At 39.3% G+C, this 25014-nt stretch overlaps 2 protein-coding genes and 1 non-coding gene across 4 annotated transcripts; 2 read left to right on the top strand and 1 right to left on the bottom strand.

Moving 5' to 3' along the window:
- Positions 1-17064, top strand: LOC101741041 (uncharacterized). Its single transcript, XM_038020363.2, has 8 exons — positions 1-327; positions 7707-7730; positions 9077-9282; positions 12594-12723; positions 13060-13224; positions 14360-14544; positions 15981-16087; positions 16238-17064. The coding sequence occupies exons 1-8, from the start codon at positions 279-281 to the stop codon at positions 16344-16346; spliced, it is 975 nt and encodes a 324-aa protein (XP_037876291.1). The 5' UTR covers positions 1-278; the 3' UTR covers positions 16347-17064.
- A 3007-nt stretch (positions 17065-20071) lies between these two features.
- Positions 20072-22216, bottom strand: LOC101739383 (uncharacterized). Of its 2 annotated transcripts, XM_012689953.4 has the most exons (4): positions 21901-22144; positions 21572-21807; positions 20732-21012; positions 20072-20236 (listed from the first exon to the last, which is right to left on the bottom strand). In XM_012689953.4, exons 1-4 carry the CDS (start codon positions 21958-21960, stop codon positions 20097-20099), a joined length of 717 nt encoding a protein of 238 aa, XP_012545407.2. In that variant the 5' UTR covers positions 21961-22144; the 3' UTR covers positions 20072-20096. The 2 variants fall into 2 exon arrangements, with proteins under 2 accessions (XP_012545407.2, XP_062532179.1); XM_062676195.1 differs by having other exon boundaries at positions 20188-21012; positions 21901-22216.
- A 506-nt stretch (positions 22217-22722) lies between these two features.
- On the top strand, positions 22723-24023 carry LOC101740898 (uncharacterized). The gene is made up of 2 exons (XR_009976712.1): positions 22723-22787; positions 22868-24023. It is a non-coding gene; the product is annotated as an uncharacterized LOC101740898 (transcript).
- The last annotated feature ends 991 nt before the right edge of the window (positions 24024-25014 follow it).

A 25014-nucleotide genomic window follows, 5' to 3' on the forward strand; every position in this document is an offset into this window, starting at 1 on the left:
AAAACCTAACATATTATATGCCAATACATACCCGTAAAAGAATAGAGAAAATAACCAATATGTGTACAGGCGTAGATATTAAATAAATGAAGTACTCAGTGTTTCCTGTTATATAACATAATAGTTTACAAATATAATAGAACGATTGTCTGCTCTCCCAAGTGTAGGTACTTGTACTTAATCAATTGAGGGGATACGCGACGCGAGCGCAGTCCGTTGTGTTGTGAGTTGGCGGTCAGTTCGCGATCACATAACAAACGTAGTGTTGAACAAGCGATATGGATTCAAAACTCGTGATTATTATTGTACTCGGCTCTTATTCGTACGGTACGTAGATTATTATTGAATTAACGTTTTGCGTTTTAGTTACAATACCGTCTCGTCTATCAACCAAAAGCAATTCTAGTAGTTTCTGTATTCTATAGTAATCGATGTGAAAGACATTGATTGTGCGGTCTATGGCCTCTTTGTTATGGATATCAATAGTGTAATAATCTTATTTAATGTGTACACAACTACTTCACTACCTTTAAGATTGATAGTATTTAGTATTTTATTTTATTAAATTCTCTTAGGCTGAGTCCTGTGAGCTCGTCTACGCATTCGGTGAAATCAACATATAACCCTTCGAAGATATTAGCAGTAGGTAGACTAAAAAAATATATTTAAATGCAAAATTATTTAGAATGTATATGTCGCAGGCAATTTGTATGATTCCGCCGTTTACAAACGGCGTCGTCATTTTAAAAACGCTCGCCATTATGTAAAATGCCGAAGGCAAAATGTATATTGCCGTGTCACTTTATAATATGCCACAACATAACATCGACAATTCAAACGCCGTTTTCATAATGCCGCGGCAAATTGAAGTATTTAGTTCATTTTTTTACCACGCGCGCCACTGTTGATCAAAACAATAACAATGGCGTCATTTTGTGTCTCAAAAAATAACTGAAAACTGCAAATATTTCGTGTGGAGAAGACATTTTAGAAGATTTTAAAGCTTTATATTATAGTGAATTAAAAAAAATATACAATTCTCAAACGGAAGCTGTAAAAAAGCTTTGGACAAATAGTAAAATTTTTGAGGTTATCCGGCACCTAAAAAAGGCTAAGGTGGCCACAGAATCTGGTTCCCGGAGGACTCCTGCAGGTCAAAAAAATTCGAGGTTATGAGCATCAGTGAATTGGACTGCCTTATTTAAAAAGGAATAGCCTTGGCAGTCCAACCGTTCGTGTAATACCGTTAGAAGAATATTACGATGTATTGTTAGAGATTCATAGAGGTTACGGACATGGTGGTCGAGACAAAATTCAGTATCCTGATAGATTGAATGAAGGATTATTATTGAGAGAAAAGCGATCGATTTATTCGTATCGTTATGTCAATTTATCTGCTTTGTAACTTAAATATTATAATGCCTTGGTGTTTTTTAGTCATGAAATGGGACATGCGCAAATAAGTAATATACATTTTTATTGTTACTTTTGTTACTTTTTATTTAAAAATAAATCAAGAAACGTTAATTTTTTAAATAATCTTCATTTACTAATTTAGGGAAATGTCTTCTAAGAATGATGAATACTTCAGACTACAAAATATGATTTTACATAAATGACCTGTTTGTTTTTATTTGAAAGTGTCATATTATCCATATAAGTTTTATTATTGTCATTTAAATTTTGTTTTGTTATTTAAATATTTTAACTAGGCCAGTACTTCAAGAGAACAAAGCACATAATTTAGTCTTACTTGAAATCTTCATTAGTACTTGATTGCGGAAATAAAGGCTGATAATTATTATAAACTACATTTTATTATGGTCACCCTAAAACTACAACCAATGTCGAAATTATAACAATTGAACGAGTTATCATTTTGCCTTCGGCATTTTACATACTGGCGAGCGTTTTTAAAATGACGACGCCGTTTGTAAACGGCGGAATCATACAAATTGCCTGCGACATATACATATCATTACCAAGTTTTATTTAACTAAACGAATCTAATCTAAGTTTTATAGTTTCATAGAGTTGTTTTTATTTTTAATAAATGCTACCTGCCTACTTTTAATTAGCTTTAAAAAATCATATTTTAAAAGTATTTGACATCCTTTTAAAGATTAAAAACGAACTATTGTATTAACGATGTAACTAATTCATATTTAGCTATTATTTCGAGCATTAAAAGAGTTTTTGAGAGACTATACCACAGACGATTTTTTGAGAGAGGTATTTTTATCGAAATTACTAGGGGAAAAGCCGGCTTGAAAAATACGTGGATTAAATTTTAATGGATTATTATTCCAGTACGTATTACATACGTGAGAACGTCACGCGCAAGTAATTCTATTGAAATACTTTTAACGAATTGTCCGTCAAAAGACAATAAAATTCATGAAGGAAAGGGCCAATTCTTTTTTTTTTCAATATAGGAAGAATATATAATAGTCACCACGTCGTAGTGATTATTTTTGGTCATTCCGATAGAGGCACCCGTCACGTGCGGACGTGCTCATCGTCCATTCGATCGCCCGGTCTTTGTTCGCCCGGCTTTTGTTAGCCCGGCCATTGTTCGCGCGGCCTGTGTTCGTGGTACATCTGCCGACTAAGTGCTCTTTCTGGAAGTTTTTATTTGTTTTGTTTCCTTTTGTTGTTTCTGTGTTCGTGGTACATCTGCCGACAAAGTGGTTTCCTGCAAGTATTTATTTGTTTTTGTTTCTTTTCGTAATTTCTGTTTTGTTGTGATTTTTCTTTGTCCTGTAGTAATCGCGCCGCATTGCCACCTGTGTTCAATAGAACCGCTCAGGTCCGAGAAGTTGGGGCCTCGCCGCAAGGCGAGTGTTTTCAAGACCCGGGGCCGCCCCACCTGGGTACTCAGCGATCATGGACGCTGTATTCGCGGAATTCCTCCGACTTCGCCACCCACAGCTCGCCTCGGAGTTTTTGGCCTTCAAGGCCAATCACACTGCGAGCCCTCTCGAGGACTCCGCCGCGCTCGCTGCTCCTGCGTCGCCTGTACCTGCGTGCAGAGCTTCTGCATTGAGCACCGCAGCCTCTGTCGTGCCTGCCGCTCCCGTGTCGCCTATACTGGCGAGAAAAGCTGCTGCGTCGTCCGCCGTGACCATCGTTTCAGCTGAGCGATCATCCGCGGCCTCCGTCGCGCCCTCTAAAACACCTACACTTGCTCGTAGGTCGCCTGCACCCGCCTCCTCGTGCTCCGACTCTGACTCGGACATGGAGGTCGACCTCGCCCCCGCCTCATCGACGGATGGATTCACCCTGGTACAGAAGGGTAAGAAGCGTGCCGCGGAGTCTCGAGCTCCCGCGGCCGCTAAAATTAGCAAAGCCGTGAACGCGTCGCGCCCCCGCCCTCAGACTCCCGTTGCGCCCCCAGCCCGTGCCACTCCGTCGCCGCGTCCGGTGGCACAAAATAAAACCCAGACCCCTCCCCCGGTTATCCTTCAGGAGAAGGCAGCTTGGGATCGAGTTTGCCTGGCCCTTAAGGCCAAAAATATAAATTTCACGAATGCCCGTAACCTCGCGAACGGCATTCAAATTAAGGTTCAAACACCCGACGACCATAGGGCCCTCTCTTCTTACCTCCGTAAGGAGCGTATAAGTTTCCATACGTATACGCTCCAGGAGGAGCGCGAACTCCGCGTTGTAATACGCGGAATCCCTAAAGAGTTAGATGTAGAGCTCGTAAAAGCCGACCTGTTAGAACAAGGCCTACCAGTGAATTCTGTGCACCGTATGCACACTGGTCGCGGTAGGGAGCCATATAATATGGTTCTAGTCGCTCTCCAGCCTACCCCCGAGGGTAAGAAAATCTTTAACACACAGACCGTCTGTAGGCTCTCTGGTATCGCTGTCGAAGCCCCCCATAAAAAAGGCACTCCTAGCCAGTGCCATAACTGTCAATTGTACGGGCACTCTTCCCGTAACTGTCACGCGCGCCCCCGATGTGTTAAGTGTTTGGGCGATCACGCCACGGCCCTCTGCGCTCGCGACCAAAAAACCGCGACGGAACCGCCTAGCTGCGTCCTGTGTCGAACACAGGGTCACCCCGCGAATTACCGTGGTTGCCCCCGAGCCCCTAAAATAAATCGCCGCGTCGCCCGCCAAAACCGCCTCCGAGCTTCCGGCCCAGACATCAAAGCCTCAGCACCCTCTGCGTCGCAGGCTAAGCCAGCGTTCGTTCCGGCGGCGGTGCCCAGTGTCTCGGCCTGGGCAAAACCGCTGCCGTACACGAACACGGCTACAACTCCCTCCTCCGCGATTCGTCCCGCCCCCGCGACTCGTCCCTCTCCCGCGACTTGCCCTCCGACCGCGTCCGACAATCTCGCTTTAGCGATCGACTTCTTTCAGTCGATCAACTTTGAGCGCGTTAACGCTTTGGGCGACGCCATTCGCGCTGCCTCCACTGCACAACACTTTATCGCCGTTGTGCAGGAATACGCCGACGTATACGCGTCATTAAATACGTACGTCCTCCCCTCACTCCGCCGGTAATCAATGGCGTATATAAGTAGAATAAAGCCCCTATCCGTAACGATAGGATTTTTTAACGCTTACGGTCTCGCAAATCAACGTGATCAGGTTTCTGACTTTTTGCGTGACCACCAAATTGATATCTTTTTAGTGCAGGAGACCCTACTTAAGCCCGCGCGCCGTGACCCTAAAATCGCGAACTATAACATGGTCAGGAACGACAGGCTCTCTGCCCGTGGTGGTGGTACCGTCATTTACTATAGAAGAGCCCTGCATTGCGTCCCGCTCGATCCTCCCGCGCTCGCTAATATCGAAGCATCAGTGTGCCGAATCTCACTGACGGGACACGCGCCGATCGTTATCGCGTCCGTTTATCTTCCACCGGATAAGATCGTTCTAAGCAGTGATATCGAGGCGCTGCTCGGTATGGGGAGCTCTGTCATTCTGGCGGGCGACCTAAATTGTAAACACATTAGGTGGAACTCACACACCACAACCCCGAATGGCAGGCGGCTTGACGCGTTAGTCGATGATCTCGCCTTCGATATCGTCGCTCCGCTAACCCCGACTCACTACCCGCTAAATATCGCGCATCGCCCGGATATACTCGACATAGCGTTATTAAAAAACGTAACTCTGCGCTTACACTCGATCGAAGTAGTTTCAGAGTTAGATTCAGACCACCGTCCCGTCGTTATGAAGCTCGGTCGCGCTCCCGATTCCGTTCCCGTCACGAGGACTGTGGTGGATTGGCACACGCTGGGCATCAGCCTGGCTGAATCTGATCCACCATCGCTCCCGTTTAACCCGGACTCTATCCCGTCTCCTCAGGATACCGCTGAAGCCATAGACATGTTAACGTCACACATCACCTCGACATTAGATAGGTCATCGAAACAAGTTGTAGCGGAGGACTTCCTTCACCGCTTCAAATTGTCCGACGATATTAGGGAACTCCTTAGAGCTAAGAATGCCTCGATACGCGCCTACGACAGGTATCCTACCGCGGAAAATCGTATTCGAATGCGTGCCCTACAACGCGACGTAAAGTCTCGCATCGCCGAAGTCCGAGATGCCAGATGGTCTGATTTCTTAGAAGGACTCGCGCCCTCCCAAAGGTCTTACTACCGCTTAGCTCGTACTCTCAAATCGGATACGGTAGTAACTATGCCCCCCCTCGTAGGCCCCTCAGGCCGACTCGCGGCGTTCGATGATGACGAAAAAGCAGAGCTGCTGGCCGATACATTGCAAACCCAGTGCACGCCCAGCACTCAATCCGTGGACCCTGTTCATGTAGAATTAGTAGACAGTGAGGTAGAACGCAGAGCCTCCTTGCCACCATCGGATGCGTTACCACCCGTCACCCCGATAGAAGTTAAAGACTTGATCAAAGACCTACGTCCTCGCAAGGCTCCCGGTTCCGACTGTATATCTAACCGCGTTATTAAACTTCTACCCGTCCAACTCATCGTGATGTTGGCATCTATTTTCAATGCCGCTATGGCGAACTGTATCTTTCCCGCGGTGTGGAAAGAAGCGGACGTTATCGGCATACATAAACCCGGTAAACCAAAAAATCATCCGACGAGCTACCGCCCGATTAGCCTCCTCATGTCTCTAGGCAAACTGTATGAGCGTCTGCTCTACAAACGCCTCAGAGACTTCGTCTCATCCAAGGGCATTCTTATCGATGAACAATTCGGATTCCGTACAAATCACTCATGCGTTCAACAGGTGCACCGCCTCACGGAGCACATTCTTGTGGGGCTTAATCGACCAAAACCGTTATACACGGGAGCTCTCTTCTTCGACGTCGCAAAAGCGTTCGACAAAGTCTGGCACAACGGTTTGATTTTCAAACTATTCAACATGGGCGTGCCGGATAGTCTCGTGCTCATCATACGGGACTTCTTGACGAACCGCTCTTTTCGATATCGAGTCGAGGGAACCCGCTCCTCCCCACGACCTCTCACAGCTGGAGTCCCGCAAGGCTCTGTCCTCTCACCCCTCCTATTTAGCTTATTCGTCAACGATATTCCCCGGTCGCCGCCGACCCATTTAGCTTTATTCGCCGACGACACGACTGTTTACTATTCTAGTAGAAATAAGTCCCTAATCGCGAAGAAGCTTCAGAGCGCAGCCCTAGCCCTAGGACAGTGGTTCCGAAAATGGCGCATAGACATCAACCCAGCGAAAAGTACTGCGGTGCTATTTCAGAGGGGAAACTCCACACGGATTTCCTCCCGGATTAGGAGGAGGAATCTCACACCCCCGATTACTCTCTTTAGACAACCCATACCCTGGGCCAGGAAGGTCAAGTACCTGGGCGTTACCCTGGATGCATCGATGACATTCCGCCCGCATATAAAATCAGTCCGTGACCGTGCCGCGTTTATTCTCGGTAGACTCTACCCCATGATCTGTAAGCGGAGTAAAATGTCCCTTCGGAACAAGGTGACACTTTACAAAACTTGCATAAGGCCCGTCATGACTTACGCGAGTGTGGTGTTCGCTCACGCGGCCCGCACACACATAGACACCCTCCAATCCCTACAATCCCGCTTTTGCAGGTTAGCTGTCGGGGCTCCGTGGTTCGTGAGGAACGTTGACCTACACGACGACCTGGGCCTCGAATCAATTCGGAAATACATGAAGTCAGCGTCGGAACGATACTTCGATAAGGCTATGCGTCATGATAATCGCCTTATCGTTGCCGCCGCTGACTACTCCCCGAATCCTGATCATGCAGGAGCCAGTCACCGTCGACGCCCTAGACACGTCCTTACGGATCCATCAGATCCAATAACCTTTGCATTAGATGCCTTCAGCTCTAATACTAGGGGCAGGCTTAGGGACCCCGGTAACCGTACTCGTCGAACTCGACAAAGAGGTCGACGTGCAACCTAACCCATGCATCAGCCCGCTGAGTTTCTCGCCGGATCTTCTCAGCGGGTCGCGATTCCGATCCGGTAGTAGATTCATTCGCGAAACAATTGCTCTTGAGTAGTTAGGTCTCCTTCGGAGGCGCTCGGGCAGTTGTTAGCAAATCCCACCCCTCTTGGCTGAGCCTTTGCTCGCCCACCTGTCCTGGTGAAACTGGAAAGGCCTTCGGGCCACCAGTAAACTTTCAATCACAAAAAAAAAAAAAAAAAGATTATTTTTGGAACATTATGGAATTCCATATAGTGAAGTCCTCCTCCTTTTTGTTTCAGGATTCCAGTACGACGGTCTCCGGGGTAAGCCAATTAATAATCATGAAATCATATTTACAAACTGTTTGTTTATAGTCATCTAGACTGTTGTGAACACAAAAGCACATCACGCGAATTCAAGATGTAACACAATCAACAAATGTCCCTATGTACATAATTATATATATCACTAAATAAATATATTGCTCGATTCTGGAAGCACACTGAGCGTATTCAAAACTAAATTAACTTCCATAAAGACAGTGTAATGTTTATAGACAGCGGTTTGATTTTCTTTTATCAAATAGCACGAAATTTTGTACGTAACTTTACGTAATAAAACTAAATTCACTTTTTGAACTAACATAACTGACCTAAAGACAGCGTAATATTTATAGAGTGACTAGCTGACCCGGCACACTTCGTAGTGCCTCAATCGATAAAAAAAAAAGACCTAAAATTCTGTGTAGAATAAACTTAAAATAAACAAAAGGAATCCGTCTGACGGGGGACACATCAAAGGAAAAACAAAATTGTTATTTTTATTTAATGCTGAGCATTTTCATATTTATTTACCTTTTAAACCTTCTCTGGCCTTCCACAAATAATTCAAGACCAAAATTAACCAAATCGGTCCAGCCGTTCTCGAGTTTTAGCGAGACTAACGAACAGCAATTCATTTTTATATAATGCTGACCCGGCAAACATTGTTTTGCCATACATAAGATTTCTAGGGAATTTCTAGTGTAGAAATAAAAACTAACTTATTGTAAGTGTGTAAGGATGTGGTAAATGAGTGAAAGAGGTATGTAGTGCTGTGAACGATGAGGGAATATATAATAAAAATAACAAAACCTCATTCAACCACATAATACCTCATTATAACAAAAAAAATGTCCACATAAAAAAAAAATGTTAGGGGTGGACAACCCTAATCACTTAGGGGTATGAAAAATAGATAGTAGCCGATTCTCAGGCTTACTGAATATGCATAAAAATTTTCATCAAAATCGGTCAAGCCGTTTCGGAGGAGTGTGGCAACGAAAACTGTGACACGAGAATTTTATATATTAGATTTAATTTTCTTTTACCAATTTTTTTTTATTGCTTAATTGGGTGGACGATGTCACAGCCCACCTGGTGTTGACTCTAGCCCATAGATAGACATTTACAACGTAAATGCGCCACCCACCTTGAGATATGAGTTCCAAGGTCTCAGTATAGTTACGACTGCCCCACCCTTCAAGCCGAAACGCATTACTGCTTCACGGCAGAAATAGGTGGGGTGGTGGTACCTACCCGTGCGGACTCACAAGAGGTCCTACCACCAGTAAAATGTAGCAACCAATTTTGTATACAACGTTACGTAATGAAACTTTGTGATTATTCAGTAAAATTCGGCTGGTCAGACGCCCTGGCGGACATCGAATACTTCTACAGCATACCGCGCACCATAAAGGATGCAGAAAATGACGGTTGGCGCAGGACTGAACCACCGCCGGGACCTATTCTCGAGTTAAGGATGTACTGTCCTCCGGGAAGGGTTGTCTGCCCACTATACGATACTTCAGGCTTCGTTGCCGGCTTGCAAATAGCTGTAAGTATTTATATCTTTTGAATCAATGAATACAGGTCTTGGTTACCAATTGACTGTCGTTCAAAAGGTTCTTCGACAGTCGTTCTGCATTTAAATACAAGATTTTATTTCGATTGTGTACCTAATAATAAAGTAACACTTTTAAAATGAAAATTATATTGGTGGTAGGGCGTTTTGTGAGTGCGCACGGGTAGGTACCACCTTCCTACCTGTTTTTGCAGTCAAGCAGTAATGCGTTCCAGGTAAAAAAAAATCGTTTCCCTACCTAGGCTGATATCAGCCCCTGAGAGGCTATTTCAATGTAACCTTATCAAGTAGGTGAGCTCACGGGGCTCAAACCGGAGTGATGCTAACACTGACCCTAGCAAGAGCAGTACTTCGCAGAATCTACCACCAGATCGGAAATGCGACCCACTGAGAAGATCCTGCGAGAAACTCTGTAGGCTCAGTTTGAATGGCGGGGTAAGCGTTGTAATATAGAACTTATGTCTCAAGATGGGTGACGGTGACGAGTTGACTTTGTTGATATCCATAGGCTAAGGTAATAAGTTAATAACAAATGAACTGGTTCACTAGACGAAAAAACAATTAAAAAAAACTACGAGAATTTTGTAATAATATATGTGAATATACAAGCCGTATACTGTGCCTGTGCACTCTTATTTATTAGTTTTGAATCTGAGCTACCCATTACCAACAACATACAAACTCGCTTATGAAAAAAAGCCCACTGGGTTTCTCGCCGGATCTTCTCAGTGGGTCGTGTTTCCGATCCGGTGGTAGATTCTGGGAAGGACTGCTCTTGCTAGGGCCAGTGTTAGCAACACACCCGGTTTGAACCCCGTGAGCTCACCTACACGACAAGGAGAAGCTGATATCTCAAGGCTAGCAGCATAGGCAGGAAACAAAATGAAATAAAATGAAAAGCGATAGTCAGTTCACTTTATGTATTTAATTTACAAACCTTAAATATAGTAAATACACTTTCTTTATAATGCCGACAACCGGGTAGGTACCACCACCCCGCTTATTTCCGCCGTGAAGCAGTAATGCGTTTCGGTTCGAAGGGTGGGGTAGCCGTTGTAACTATACTGAGACCTTAGAACTTATATCTCGAGGTGGGTAGCGCATTTACGTTGTAGATGTCTATGGGCTCCAGTAACCACTTAACATCAGGTGGGCTGTGAGCTCGTCCATCCATCTAAGCAATAAAAAAAATAAAAAAATAAAAGAAAGTTACAAAGTTTCAGCTTAATCGGACAAAATGTCATAGATCACGAATAAACAAACGCATTAGCAGTACTTTTCGTTTTTTGTTTTATATTATTATTGTATTATATATTGTATTGCACACCAAAAATATATTAAAATAAATAAAGATCATCTGTATTGAACTATTGAATTATGAGAACAAATTATGAAAGCATGAACTAATACTAATTTAAACCATAAAATGTTTACTTTACAATTACAAAACAAAAGATAAAATACAATTCTCTTCCTGGGTCTTGAGCGGTCAATTTGCATCCGTCGGTTTCGAGAAATTACGACGATTATCTAATTTATTCGAATCAAGTCTACAGGGGCTAAAGATGCCGCCAATATAACTATAGTCTGGTACGATAGAGTATGCACTTGAAAATTTTATTTCATTTTTAGAGGTTCACGGCTTGAGACTTTGCCTTACTGTTGTTCAATATTTTTTTCCTACCTTAGCTGATGGTCTAGAGAGACCATGTCAGCGTAACCTTGACTACTAGGTGAGCTCACGGGGCTCAAACCTGACGAAGTTCCTTACACGAACTCTAGCAAGAGCCGTGCTTCGCAGAATCTACCACCAGATCGGAAACGCAACCCACTGAGAAGATCCGGCGAGAAACTCAGTGGGCTGTGTCTGTGGGTATTAACCCAGTAAATTATTACCCGCCGAGCCCTTCATCGCAAGCGACGGGTTCGACGTGAACCATGACCGGTGCTTGGGGTACCTAAAAGAACCGTTACTGGATCGGGAGGATCCGAAATGACGTGTTTTGGGCAACGTCGACTGTTTACCATTTGGTCCGCAGGATCGGCTATGTAGTTTTCGGCGGCCACGATGAGAGGATTTTCGTGTCGTGCCGCTTTATCGAAGTGGACTGGTGTTAAGCAGTTCCTAGCGCCTATAAATAGACACAACAACTCTGCAACTGTCAAGACCTAAATCATGTGTTCGAATTCACTATACAGAAATAGTAGATAAAAATATATAGTATTTAAAATCGAAGTGTTTAAATGTTACATAATTTTGCATTATTGTAAACGATTATTTAAGTATTCAGGCTGAAATTCAATGACATCAGCATTTCGGGATTGAAATATTTTCTTATGGCGATAATTCCGTTTAGAAACTTGCTGCAAGGGAAGGAGAGGGAAAACTTATGTCAACGTGACATACACGATTCAAATAAATTATGGCTAGTAATGATTCGTTGTGAACAAAGCAATGATACAACAAAATCAAACAATTCAAAGGACGTATTATTATTATTATATGATATTAAATAAATATGAGGCAATTGAATCTTATTTTCATGATTGCCCAATTAAATGTTATTGAAAATTAAATAAGTAGTTTTTTAAATAAATTTAAAAAACGAATAAAGTAGTCCTTTAAGGTACCCTGGGAAGCATGGTACCAATGTATTTTATTGTATACATAAAATTACAAAATTTTGATCAACTTAAAATATAATAGGTTAGATCAGCCCTCTGAGTTTCTCACCGGATCTTCTCAGTGGGTCGCGATTCCGATCCTGTCGTAGACTCTGTGAAACACTGCTCTTGCTAGGGCTAGTGTTAGCAAAAATTCTCTCAGGTTAAGCCCGTGAGCTCACCTACCCGTCCGGGCATAGCTGGAATAGCCCCTTAGGCTACCAGCGATTAGGTAGAAAAATATACATATGAGGCCATCAGTGCAAAAGTGGCCTAACCCACATTTTTTTATAAACAAGCTTATAATTATGACGTATAATGGAATTGATTTAAAATATAATACATTTTGATGCAAAACCGGCCTATCCATAGTTTCACCCATAGATAACAGACAGCTTTGTAAACATAATTATTGCGCATATTGTTTTTTTGCCTACTCAAATTCAAATTCATGAAAACTTAAACCTCATTGCTCCTTAATAGCTATGGTAAGCTTAGGCCACTTTTGCGCTGACGGCCTCATATATAGGTTATTATCGATTTCAACGTATTTATTCATACAGTAACAATTGAAGTCACAAAAAAAAAACAATTTAATTCATGAAGAGAACCTTTGCCAGATTCCGGTCGACGAGTTTGAATCTTCTGTTATCAAGCCCGAGAAAAAGTTCGTGAAATGGTACGCTGCTCCCGCGGAAGGAGAACCCTCTAGGGACTATTGGACAGCCACTCAATACTATGTGTCAGAAGGTACTTTTCAATTTAAATTTGTTTTTTTCTTTCAAAAGCAGACGTGCTTACGGCCTGCCTGATGTTGAAGGATCACCGTCGCTCATAGAAAGCGGAAATACCATAAATACACAAGCCAAGCCTTAAAACTGGAGGCTTATTCAAGCCATGCTTAAAGAGAAAAGGGCTTTAATTCAGAATCGAATGTAGTAGCAAAAATTATGCCTCAAATACATTCAACGCAACACTTGCAGATTACCATTTGTAAGGATAGGCTAAAATAAACAGAACAAAATGATTTAAATAGCTTTTAAGCTTCCAGAGAAAGGATGGAAATGACGTAGACTGTCTTTCTAGAATCTCTGAAGGCCGGAGCCGGTCCACAAATAGAAAACGGAGCTACATTGCAGGACGGTGGAGTGTGGGTCGCCGGACCAGACGCTCACCTTCTCCGAATCCCCACTACAGAAGCTGAACTAAACAGCACTTTCTTCAAAAAACAGAATTGCATCCCTAACATGGGTACTGTAAAATTTATCTTTAGTTGAATAAACAAATGCAAATACGTCACATACTCATCAATTCATATCGAGGGGTGAAAAGCTATTGGATTTAAGTGACAGCTTTGCAACTTTACAAGGGAGTCATTTAAGGTTTAAATTTTGGAAAAAATATCATAACAAAAAAACTTATTCAGCTATTTAAATGCGGTAAACTTAATTGAAGTTCAATTAAAAACATCGAATTGTTGATACTAATACCGAATAAAATGGACCTTTAATTACAAATATAAATGTCGCATATTAAGCAAAATGTCGCTTAAATGATTCACCCCTCGATATAATTTAATATGTAGTAATGTACCAAAATTGGTACGGATTGTTCGTAAAACGTTATTCAATTATTCACTGAAAATCCATATTATTTCGAAATCGTATTTTAAAAGAACAAAAAATATCGTATTACTAATACTGAAAGTACACAATTATAACTAACTTGTTATCTTTATTAGAAAAAGCAATACGACCGTAAAACGAGTGGCCCATGAGATCAATGGCCGATTTTATGCACAGCAATAAAAATACAAAATATAAATTTAAGCTTTTGCGTCTATCTAACATTATTATAAGCGCCAAGATTAAGGATAGACTATCACACTAGTTATCTACAATGTAGATGCAGAATGCAGAGTTTTTTTTTTATTGCTTAGATGGTTGGACGAGCTCACGGCCCACCTGGTGTTAAGCGGTTACTGGAGCCCACAGACATCCAAAACGTAAATACACCACCCACCTTGAGATATAAGTTCTAAGGTCTCAAGTATAGTTAAAACGGCTGCCCCACCCTACAAACCGAAACGCATCACTACTTCACGGCAGAAAGAGGCAGGGTGATGGTACCCACCCGTGCGGACTCACAAGAGGTCCTACCACCAGTAAAAGTGTATCTATAATGTAGATCTACATTATAAGCACTAGTTTTTATTACGATTTCTTGTAGTGTGATAGTCTATCCTTAATCTTGGCGCTTAGAATAATGTCGTAGTGTCGAGAACTCGTTAAAGTTAAAATCGTGGTAATGACCGTAATGACTTGTTAAATAATAGTTCCTATATTATAAATTAGTGTTGACTTTTAAGTTCGAAACATTTTCAAAGGCACACACTATTACTACAACATGACAAGAAAAATGGACTGCGAAGAAATGCTACTGTGGTTCGCATTAATCACGGACAGCGAACTGGTTGGCACCGGCTTTCAGACCATAGGGAAACTAAACAAGAAAAATCTGAAAGATCGAAACTGGTTTGAAACAGTTCCAGGGGCCAGACGAGCAACAGAGGTAGGACAATGAGTATCATCATTCAGTATGTAGGTATTAGGTGATCAAGAGAACACGTACCTGTTGTGTTTTGAGTTAATTTAATCATGGAAATGGTCGGTCTGGGTTAGGCACGAGACAGCAATTATTAGTAGGCTATATTAGAAGTATGGCTATGTTAGAATTAGACCGGATGGCTATTGGGGCCAGAAAGTTCTTAAGTGGCGACCGCGTACCGGCAGACGTAGCGTGGGTAGGCCTCCTACAAGATGGACCGACGATCTATTGAGGACCGGTCTTTGTGGTGAGGCTTGGGGGAGGCCTATGTCCAGCAGTAGACAGTTGTGGGCTGATAAGAAGAATTTTAGAATATTTTTGAAGGCTTATGAATGGAAAATTGCGAACTAATTGCTGTAGCTTGTGGTGTCCGAGTTTGTTTAATGTTTTGCTATATACCAAAGTGAATGCTGCCTTAAGATATATAAGATTTAGGCTAGGAATCAGAATTGAACAGAATGGTGATGATGACATGAACCCTCATGTGTGCTCGGACACAATTACCCCGCCTACCACGAGCACTTAGAGCGCTATATTCTTAATTAAGTAATTCACTTCAAGGTTCCTTTGATTTAATTACACCATATAGCCGTCATGAAAGTCGTTGATAGTCTCAGACATAGTCAGACACAATTTCTCGAAACGAAAACTAATTATGACGGATACAGTACTTTTTATAAAAATCGTGGATATACGCATACGATTAGGTGGTTTTTTGTCTAATTTATAAAATCACGAGCTCAAAACGTTTAAAGATTATATAAGTTTATGTAAGCTTAAAGTTTGGTCGCATCTTAAGTGTATAATCTATGGTCGCATCTGATAAACATTAGAAGTTTTAACCATGTTTTTTTTAAGGAATTTTATGACCTGGTAACTGAGACCTTTAAGTCATGTCTTATTTTAATTTATATTCATATTTTTATGAAAAATGATATTATGGAGTGAAATGAAATGAAGATGATTAATTTGAGACATTAATCCACTGAGATGAAATTAAATGAGATGATACGGGATGAAGTATAATCTCAGTAAAATGGTGGTCATTTACTAAGATTTTTTCAGTGGACTTTTTGGAGGATCCCGAGAAGTTACGTCCAGCGGCTTTATTTCATTTTCCCACATTTGTGCACTTTCACAGATATTAAACAGTTAATAAACCACCATTATTACACATTTAAACCCGAAGAAACACGAAATAGACAAAATAAAACAAATCACACAACTTCACTCCTCGCGTTCCCGCCAAAAAGCCCTTTAACCATGTCGTCGAATAATTTACTCTACCTACAATAACGTATTAAAACATAGTTGCAACTTGCAAGTTTACGTCTTTCCTAATGAACGACGGACGCTTCAATAATGAGATGTCCCTCAATTAAACTGTAGTTTATTTGTAGCTGGCAATACCACACGCCCCTGACTGCCTACGAGATTGGACGGAAAAGTACGGCGTTATATCAATGCACATCTACTACACGAATAAACCTTGGGAAATTCGTTGCAAGTTCGTTTTCATTTGATTCACTAATAATAATAATAATTAAACTATCGATTTCATTTAAACACTTAAAACCTCTTTCTTATAATGTGCGTAATTACTGGCCGTATGGCGTCTACGCTTGCAATTTTGAACACTTAATATTCTTTCTTCCAGGTCCGGTGATTCCATAAAGCCAGGTCCACCCCTGGACAGACTGATACTCAACGGCTTGCGATACGCCAACCAAATTTCCGATGAAGTTCAAAAATTATTCAGCGGTTAACCCTAAACTACAACATTTTAATTGACTACGGGGTTTTTGAGGCCATTCTGTAAAATGAAGACGAGTAATAGAGCTGGCCATATTTAACACGACAACACTAGAAAATCACGTTCAAAAATAATTATTTCACAAAAAAAATGTAATACACTCGATTAAAAGTCGGCTAATGCGCTACCCCTATACTACAGATATGACGTTGGAGACGTATATTTATAAATTGAACAGCAAGCACTTTAAGATACCTACTATTTTATTAAATACTAGCGGCCCGCCCTCGCTTCGCTTCGGAAACATTAAATTTATATGCATAGATAGTTGAGTCCCGCGATGTTACCCGCGGTTATTGTCGAACGCGGGTGACGCCGCGCGGCGAAGCTAGTCTAAAAAAAGTAACCTAAATAACTCCTTATATCATCAGCTACCTGTCAGTGAAAGTTCCGTGAAAATCGGTCCAGCCGTTCCAGAGATTAGCCGGAACAAACAGACAGACACAGATAGACAGACAGACAAAAATTGTAAAAAATGCTATTTTGGTGTATGTACCGTATATTAAATATTCATATGCATGTAATAAAAAGCGGTTATTTCAATATTACAAACAGACACTCCAATTTTATATATAGATAAAAATATGTTTCCATGTCGGCACGAGAAACGGTTTCATTGCACCCCAGGTTTACTAAGAATATTGTGTTGTTTAATAAAGCAATTTATTTAACTTGTCTTGTTTTATTAAGTCAAAACTGGAATGGAATACCTTAAATGCTAATCTTAAAATTATGACGGTTATTTGGAGCTTATTAGACAAGAAGCTCAAAGCAATGAAGTAGGAAACCTATGGAAATGAAACGTCAACCAAAATTTCGTGCCACTGTGACGTCATCTGGCCACAAAACATGGCAGCTTTAGTGCTGTACAAAAGATTTCAATGTTATCAGGTTTTATCGATAAACGTTCTTGGCTCATTTTATTTTAAATATTGTTGAGTATTATTTATTTGTAGAATTTATACTTTAATGGGAAGTAAGTAGGTATATTGTTATGTGCAAATATGATATGATTTAGATGGGTGAAATCTAAGACAAGTTCGTCCTTCGAATTTGCCAAGTAAACGATATGATGATTTTTAAAAGTTGCTACACTGATTTTATAAAGTTGTCGTTTGTCGCAAAACATAAAGATATGGCGTAGTTCAAAGCCATCAGCCCATTACTAGCATGCTAAATGTTATCGTCTTTTGAGTACGTATTTTTCTTAGACTATAACAATCTATTTTAATTGTTTTGCTGACTCTAAAGTCCGTAACATACTACCGCAGCGCACCCCAAGGAAGGTGCGCCGCACCATTTGAATCACTTTCGCTTGAGAGTGATTCAAATTTTAAACTTATCAAGGGACCGCGTGGAAAAAAAACACCTACAGAACATTTATTCATTAATTACAAACGTCATTCCTTGTGACTTCCTCTCTAAAATCACTTAATTATTAAATATTTAACAAATTTACAATAGTGTTTTACTCACTGCGGAATTAAACTATTTTATTTAAATGGTTCCGAAGAGATTTTGTCGGTAGCCTTTTTCCCGAAATATCTAAACAGAATGTCTAAATATGTTTTGATGACATATTTTAAAGTGGTATTTATGATTAGTGTCATGATCAATAGATTCCGACCGAAAAATGGATTTTTCGGATGAGGGCTCCATAATGAATTTAAATACATATAGATAATAGTTTTAGGGCATCGACTTTCTTGAGATCCTATAAAATACGTTTTAATTATTATTTTTGTATGTTTTAAGCATGATAAATTATGAAATTTTATATAATCAATCATATTAAATCGATATCAAAGTCAATAAATAATGTACAACCCAAAACAGACGGCCGAACTGACGTGACAATGACATTTGGCGCGCTAAACATGGCGGATTTTCGGCCTCATTAGACGGAGACGGAGATATTTACGTATATTCATGTTTCATTTTATATACGCACTGAAATACTGTTATATTGTTTTCCTGCGAGTTAAAGTGCTGAGTAAGAACGAGATAGATATATGTTTATGTATGTGCCTTCAAAATGGGTGCTATTTATATAAGCAATTGTACGTATAGAACAATATGTCGTGTCCCTACTATATAGGTCTATGGCTCAAAGTAAACATACTGAATGATGCGAATGTATCTGAATCAAATTCCTGGAACCTCGATACTTGCTAATATTTTGTAATTACGTTGTTACCTGAAAAGTTTTTAGGACCGTAGAGTTGGTGGGCGCATTTTAGTTGTAATACATCAAAAGTTTATGAAAGTACTGTTTTATTGTCACTGCAGCCTATCTATTCCTTGATATATTCCTTTTTCCTATCTATTCTATTAACCTCGAGAGGTTATGCTAGATTCGCCGAGCTTGTAGATGAGCTCTCGGGGCTCAAACCTGACGACGTTGCTAACACAAACACTAGCAAGAGCCACGCTTCGCAGAATCTACCACCGGATCGGAAACGCGACCCACTGAGAAGATCCGGATCCGGATCGGTGGTAAAATCTGCGAAGCACTGCTCTTGTTTTTAAAACGACTTTTTGTTAACGACAACACTTGACATAATACGGCACAACAGATGGCCTCTAAGTTTGAAGAGAAGGGTTGGAAGTGTTGCGTTACCCACCGTAATCACCAGAAATTGCGCCGACTGACTTCTACTTCTCTAGAATATAGAGACTCGATCTATCGAAGGTTCGCGCTTAAAGGGTTATACAAATTCTTGACGGAAAAAAATGTAATATCCATCCAAGAGGCAGTCCAAATTTTTATTTTATTGCCTTTGTAGGCAGACGAGCACAAGGCCCACCTGATGGTGAGTGGTTACCATCGCCCATGGACTTCAGCAATGCCAGGGACAGAGCCAAGCCGCTGCCTACAGCTTCATACTCTCCACAAGCCTCGTTTGAAGAAGGACATGTCATAGCGCTCGGAAAACACCGTGGAGGAGAACTCACCGTCTCTCTTGCACCATGCTCCGAGAGAGACTGATGGCCGGTATATAGCGCATCCTCCGTGCTGTCATCCGCATAGCAATGCATGCCATTAATAGATAGCATGTCATTGATATATACAGGATGAAAAGCGTGGGGGAGAGCACCGAAACTTGTGGAGCGCCAGCGTTAATGGTCATGGTATCAGAACAGTCAATGTCTACAACGACCGCGATGCTCCGCCCATCCAAAAAGCTAGCGATCCACTTGCAGAGACCCTCGGGGATTCCGTAAGACGATAGCTTCGACAGAAGTGCCCTATGCCAAATCCTGTCGAAGGCCTTCGCGATATCAAGGCTCACAGCAAGAGCCTCGCCCTTGCTCTCCAAGGCTTCAGCCCACCTGTGAGTAAGGTATACAAGAAGATCACCAGCTGAGGGACCGTGACGGAAACTGTACTGTCGTAAATTACTTTGAAAACTTTGTTCGCTCCCATATACCACTCCTTCTTCACTGCGCTGGCCTATTGATAGTAATAAAAAATTCACTTTTTGTATACTGCAAAATTTCGTATGTAAACCTAATAAATTTATAATTAGTATCTGCAACTTAACTTTGAATATTAAATAAATCAAAATCTATAGGTACATAAAAATAGTGTTTAGAGCATTTTCCTGAAAAAAATTAATATATTATAAACTATTATAAATAAATTAAACTGCAAAAGTATTGAAAGAAAACACCAAATATACCTATATTTTTTTAATTTGCTTTATTTAACTCTAGCAGGTGCTCTATGTGATCGTTTCTTCATTTTTTGTTCTCTTCGCTTCAAGTGTCGCTGCACACGGCTAGTTCCTTCGTTTTTCAGACTTTCATATTGCTTAACCAAAGCTTCTACACGTAGTTCAGCTGAAAAATTAAGGAACCCAAAAAATTTAATTTATTTCTAGGTCTCATATTGTCATTTAAGCAAATGTTATTTATGAGATGAGCTATAGAAATACAAGTATGAGTAGCTAAATTGAAACTAACAGTTATATAAATAAAAAACAACAACATGGCACCAATCACTTTAGTCGTGGCCAATGAATCAATCAATTAATCAAGAAAACAGTTTTGGTATACATATAAATCACATACAAATAGATTTGTAAGTCACTTAATGCATTGCAGAAATGACTTATGTAGATCAGATATTTATTTTATTCATAATGCAATTGAAGATATTTTTTTATATTATTAGTTCAACTATTAATATAATACATTTCATTAAAATGTTGGCATATGAAGCCAACCTATAATGAATATGAAACCATACAACACTAATTACAATTTGAAATGTTGAAATCATAAATGTCTGACTTTTTACTTTTAATAAAGATAAATATAGTAACAAGTATTTACATTTGTTCTTGAAGTGTGGCTGTTTGCCCTCACGGAATTGCTTTTCAATATCATCTCTATTCTTTTGTGCAACTTCTCTGTCCAACTTGTTTCTTTTGCATGCTTTATGCTGATCATTCAATCTTTGCAATAATCTACGTAATTTTATTTGTTTCTCTGGATCAGTTGTTTCTCTCAGTTCTTGTCTAGCAGCCTTAATATCTTTCATACGAAGTTCAGACAGAAAACCATAATTCTGTGAAAATTGCTTCTTATCAAATTCTCCACATAATGGGTCAAACCTGTAACAAAAATATTTGGTACATTCTGCCTTATTTGTAACCTTAATTTCCCATATTTATTAATCTACTTTCAGTCAGAGTTGACCTTGTGTGTGACAATGTCTTTCCTAAATAACCTTTATAAGATGGTTACAATTCAAATGGGATTAAAATTTCAACCCTCACAATCCCTATCTGGATACAAACACTGTGAAAGAAAACAAGAATTATGGTTGTTTTATTTCAGAGCTTCATGTAACCAAAACTAACTCTTAAAGTCCAGAGTTTTTTTCCTATATCAAAGTACTGGCCAATGAAAACAATTTCTAAAAAACATGACAAGTTGGTTTGATCAAATCTGCACCACACTAGAAACCCCATTCCCCAAAGCCCCTCTCACGGCCAATTATCGGAAAAACTGGAAAGACAACATAAAAAATAAAATCCTGTCTGAGCATGATGGCCACATCCTCAGCAGTGAGGAAACAACACGAGGAGGAGAACTGTGATTTCCTTAAGTAATACAAGTAGTAACATGATTCTATTGTGCTGGTTTATTTATATGGGCTTCATATAGTACCTTGGGTCTCTTACTTCTTTCTTCTTCACATGTGCAACCTGAACTACTGGCACTGGTTTCTTTGAACTGATTTCTCTTGGTCTGTTTTTGTTTTCTCTTTTGAACACTTTAGGCGGAACGTTTACTTTTTCTTTAGTTCCAAACAATGCCTCTTTGTAGACTTTAGCTCCAATTTTTTCCTTCAATTGTTGAAGTACTTCAAAAGATAAGGAAGCCAATTCTGATCGTATTGACGTCTAAAAATCAGATGAACGTTAATGAAACTTCTACCTCTATTCAATAACATTTCAAAACATGTAGTTTTGTATATATACGAAACAAAATTTTACCCTTTCGTTGTCTTCAATTTCGTCCACATGAGAATCTTCATTATCTTCACTGCAGCTCATTTTTAGTAGTAGGTACTGAATTAAATCACAAGGTTTACTTTTATAATAGGGGTTATTTATTTTCGACAAGTATCTGATATTTTTATGGGATTTTATGATCTGGTAACTAAGACCTTTAAGTCATGTCTTATTTTAACATTCTTACTTTTATGAAAAATGACTATAAGATATAAATTAGATGATAAGAATATAAATTAAATTAAGATATGACCTAAAGTTGACCTTTAGTTACCAGGTCATAAAATCCCTTAAAAAATGTATGGTAATATATTCATAGTTCATAGATTATAACAGAAATGTATGTATGTAATGCAATGCAGTATTTATTAAAAAATATTATCTTCGCCTTATTTTAGTGTACAATCTATGCCTTATTGGCAAAATATTGTAAGCCTTTTGGCGGGAACGCGAGGAGTGAAGTTGTGTGATTTGTTTTATTTTGTTTATGTCGTGTTTCTTCAGGTTTAAATGTGTAATATCGGTGGTTTATTAACTGTTTAATAACTGTAAAAGTGCACATATGTGGGAAAATGAAACAAAGTCGCTGGACGTAACTTCTACGATCCTGCAAAAAGTCCACTGAAAAAATCTCCGTAAATGACCACCATTTTACTGAGATTACATTTTATACCATATCATCTCATCTCATTTCATTTCATTTCATTTCACTCCATATTATAATTTTTCATAAAAATAAATATATAAGTTAAAATAAGACATGACTTAAAAGTCTTAGTTACCAGGTAATAAAACCCCATAATAAAAATCAAAAAATTTTTTTCTTATCGCATGAAAATATTATTGTCGTAATCTTAAACCAAAAAAAGGTTAAACCGCATTATTTATTGTATTTATATGGACAGGTTCAGTGTATCAAAGTGCATAAAAAATACTTTAATATTTACAGTGGATCGGTATCTGTGAAAATAAGAAAACGATTATTTGATGATTTTGCTCTAAGTAATTCTGTCATGGAACATGAAATATTTATAACCAAGCACACTGTACAAGAAAAAACATTTTATTTAAAAGTACTTTGGAGATGGAATCCTGAAGAACTATTTTATATTTATATCAATAAAGACAATTCAAGTTGGTCTGGTGAATATTCCATTCAATCAGCAAATAAATATAGAGAAGAGTATACTGATGATTCTGAGGAAGAATTTATCGAAAATGTTAAAAGAGCATTTAGACAAAATAACAGTGACTTTGACTACGACTTTAGTTCACTTAAAGATAAATCATCTTCAAAATTTACATGGAAAAAAAGATTTGAAGGAAAAAAAGTTATACAAGGTACAGTAAATGTAGTTTGGGATGATGTACCCACAACCAGGGAGACTTTAATTGATAATTTGTTACAAGAAAACGAACAATTAAAAACAACCATTAGAAATAATAAAGTAAAAACTAAAGCTCAAGAAGAAGAATTAGAAAAGTGTAAAAACACTATAGAGAAATTTGTAGACATCAAGACAACAGTTGAAGAAACATTATATGCAAAGTTTGTCCAAATTTTGAATGAAAAGAAGAAAAGAATAAAATTGTTACAAGAATCTTTGCAAAAATTGGGAGTATCAAATGTTTATAATTCAGAAAGTGAATAATTTAATTTTTCACATTGAAAAACTATGATCATATTTTTATAATCTTAATTAAAAAAGAACTCTTAAATATTTTGAAAATCAGAAAGTTTTATATTCGACATCTTTCAATATATCATAAGTGTTTTTAATTTAATTACATATTATACATATATGAAGAACTGAAATATGCAATTATCATGAAAACTATTACATAAAGTAAACTTTATAGATATTAAATAATATTAAAATAGTGCTCTACACAGCAGCTGTGCCGTATGATTTTTTCTTTGTAGCTTAGTAATGCACCTGTTTCTTTTAGTGCAAGTCTTAATTATTACATGATTAAAAATATTTTGTATTCTTTCTGTTATAATATTTAGAAAAGAGTTAACATGAGTTTTTCATACATCCTTTCTAGTGATGAAACACTATAAAAAATTAGGGTAGTTGTGATATTATACAATTGAACTTTAACACTTAAGATTTTTATTTTACATGAGAAAAAGTCATTAATTTGGCGATTGAGATATACGACTGACCTCCATTACTTTCTCAACACTTAGCTTGTTTAAATCATCTTATCTCTTTAAATTACTTCTACTCTATTAATGTATAATAATAATAAATAATGTAGGGAGTAAAGTAAATTAGCCTGTACAGTTTTTAATTTGTTAAATAGGCAGATTTGGATAGCTTTCTTTGGATAACCAATCCATAGGCCTTGTCATGCAGGGAATGGGGGGTGGCACAAGACCCGCAGGATGGTGTCACAGTGGGAGATCCCTGAAATGAGTGCAGCAGAATGCCATAAGCAGGGACATATGCAGGGCATCGTCATACAATCATCAAATCCCGTCTTATCAGGACGGGTACCGGCAAAGGCGGACTTTCGGCGCGCACTGCGGTACCGTAGGTCTGGTGTATCCGGTGTGGTGGAGCTCGATGGGGTTTAGTCGGTAGTCGTTCTGCGGGGCAAGTGCTTCGCGCGCCTTTTTCAAGGCGTAGTCTCTTGTGAGGAATTCGGGGAGGTGGAGGACCTTGGCCCTCCTCGTCCCCCTCTTCCTCTCAGGAGGCGCCGGAGTCCGACATAACCCGGTTCGTTACCCCCCCAGACCGGGTATCCGTAAATGGATTCCCCAAAAAAAAAAAAAAAAAAGGGCTTCGTCATACAAAATAAAGCCACAATTCTTCATTTCGTAGTTTAGGTCGTAGGTTTAGTGATAATTATTGTCAATTCTAAAAAAATCTGTAAATTTATATGATCCTGAAAACATGGTTTGTAAAATGTCTTAAGTTCCTATTTGTACATATCTTGAGTGTAGCACTGGATATCACTACTCTGCCTATATTAGATGACAATGTGAAGTACTGAATTTCTGGTTTACAGACTTATTCCAGTGTTGTTTACTGTAGTAACTCGTAAAATAGAAGAAACCTGTAAATAAAGTCCCTGTAAACCTGTAAA

Source organism: Bombyx mori, chromosome 25 (assembly GCF_030269925.1).
Source record: "Bombyx mori chromosome 25, ASM3026992v2".
In the NCBI taxonomy this organism is placed as follows: Eukaryota; Metazoa; Arthropoda; class Insecta; order Lepidoptera; family Bombycidae; genus Bombyx; species Bombyx mori.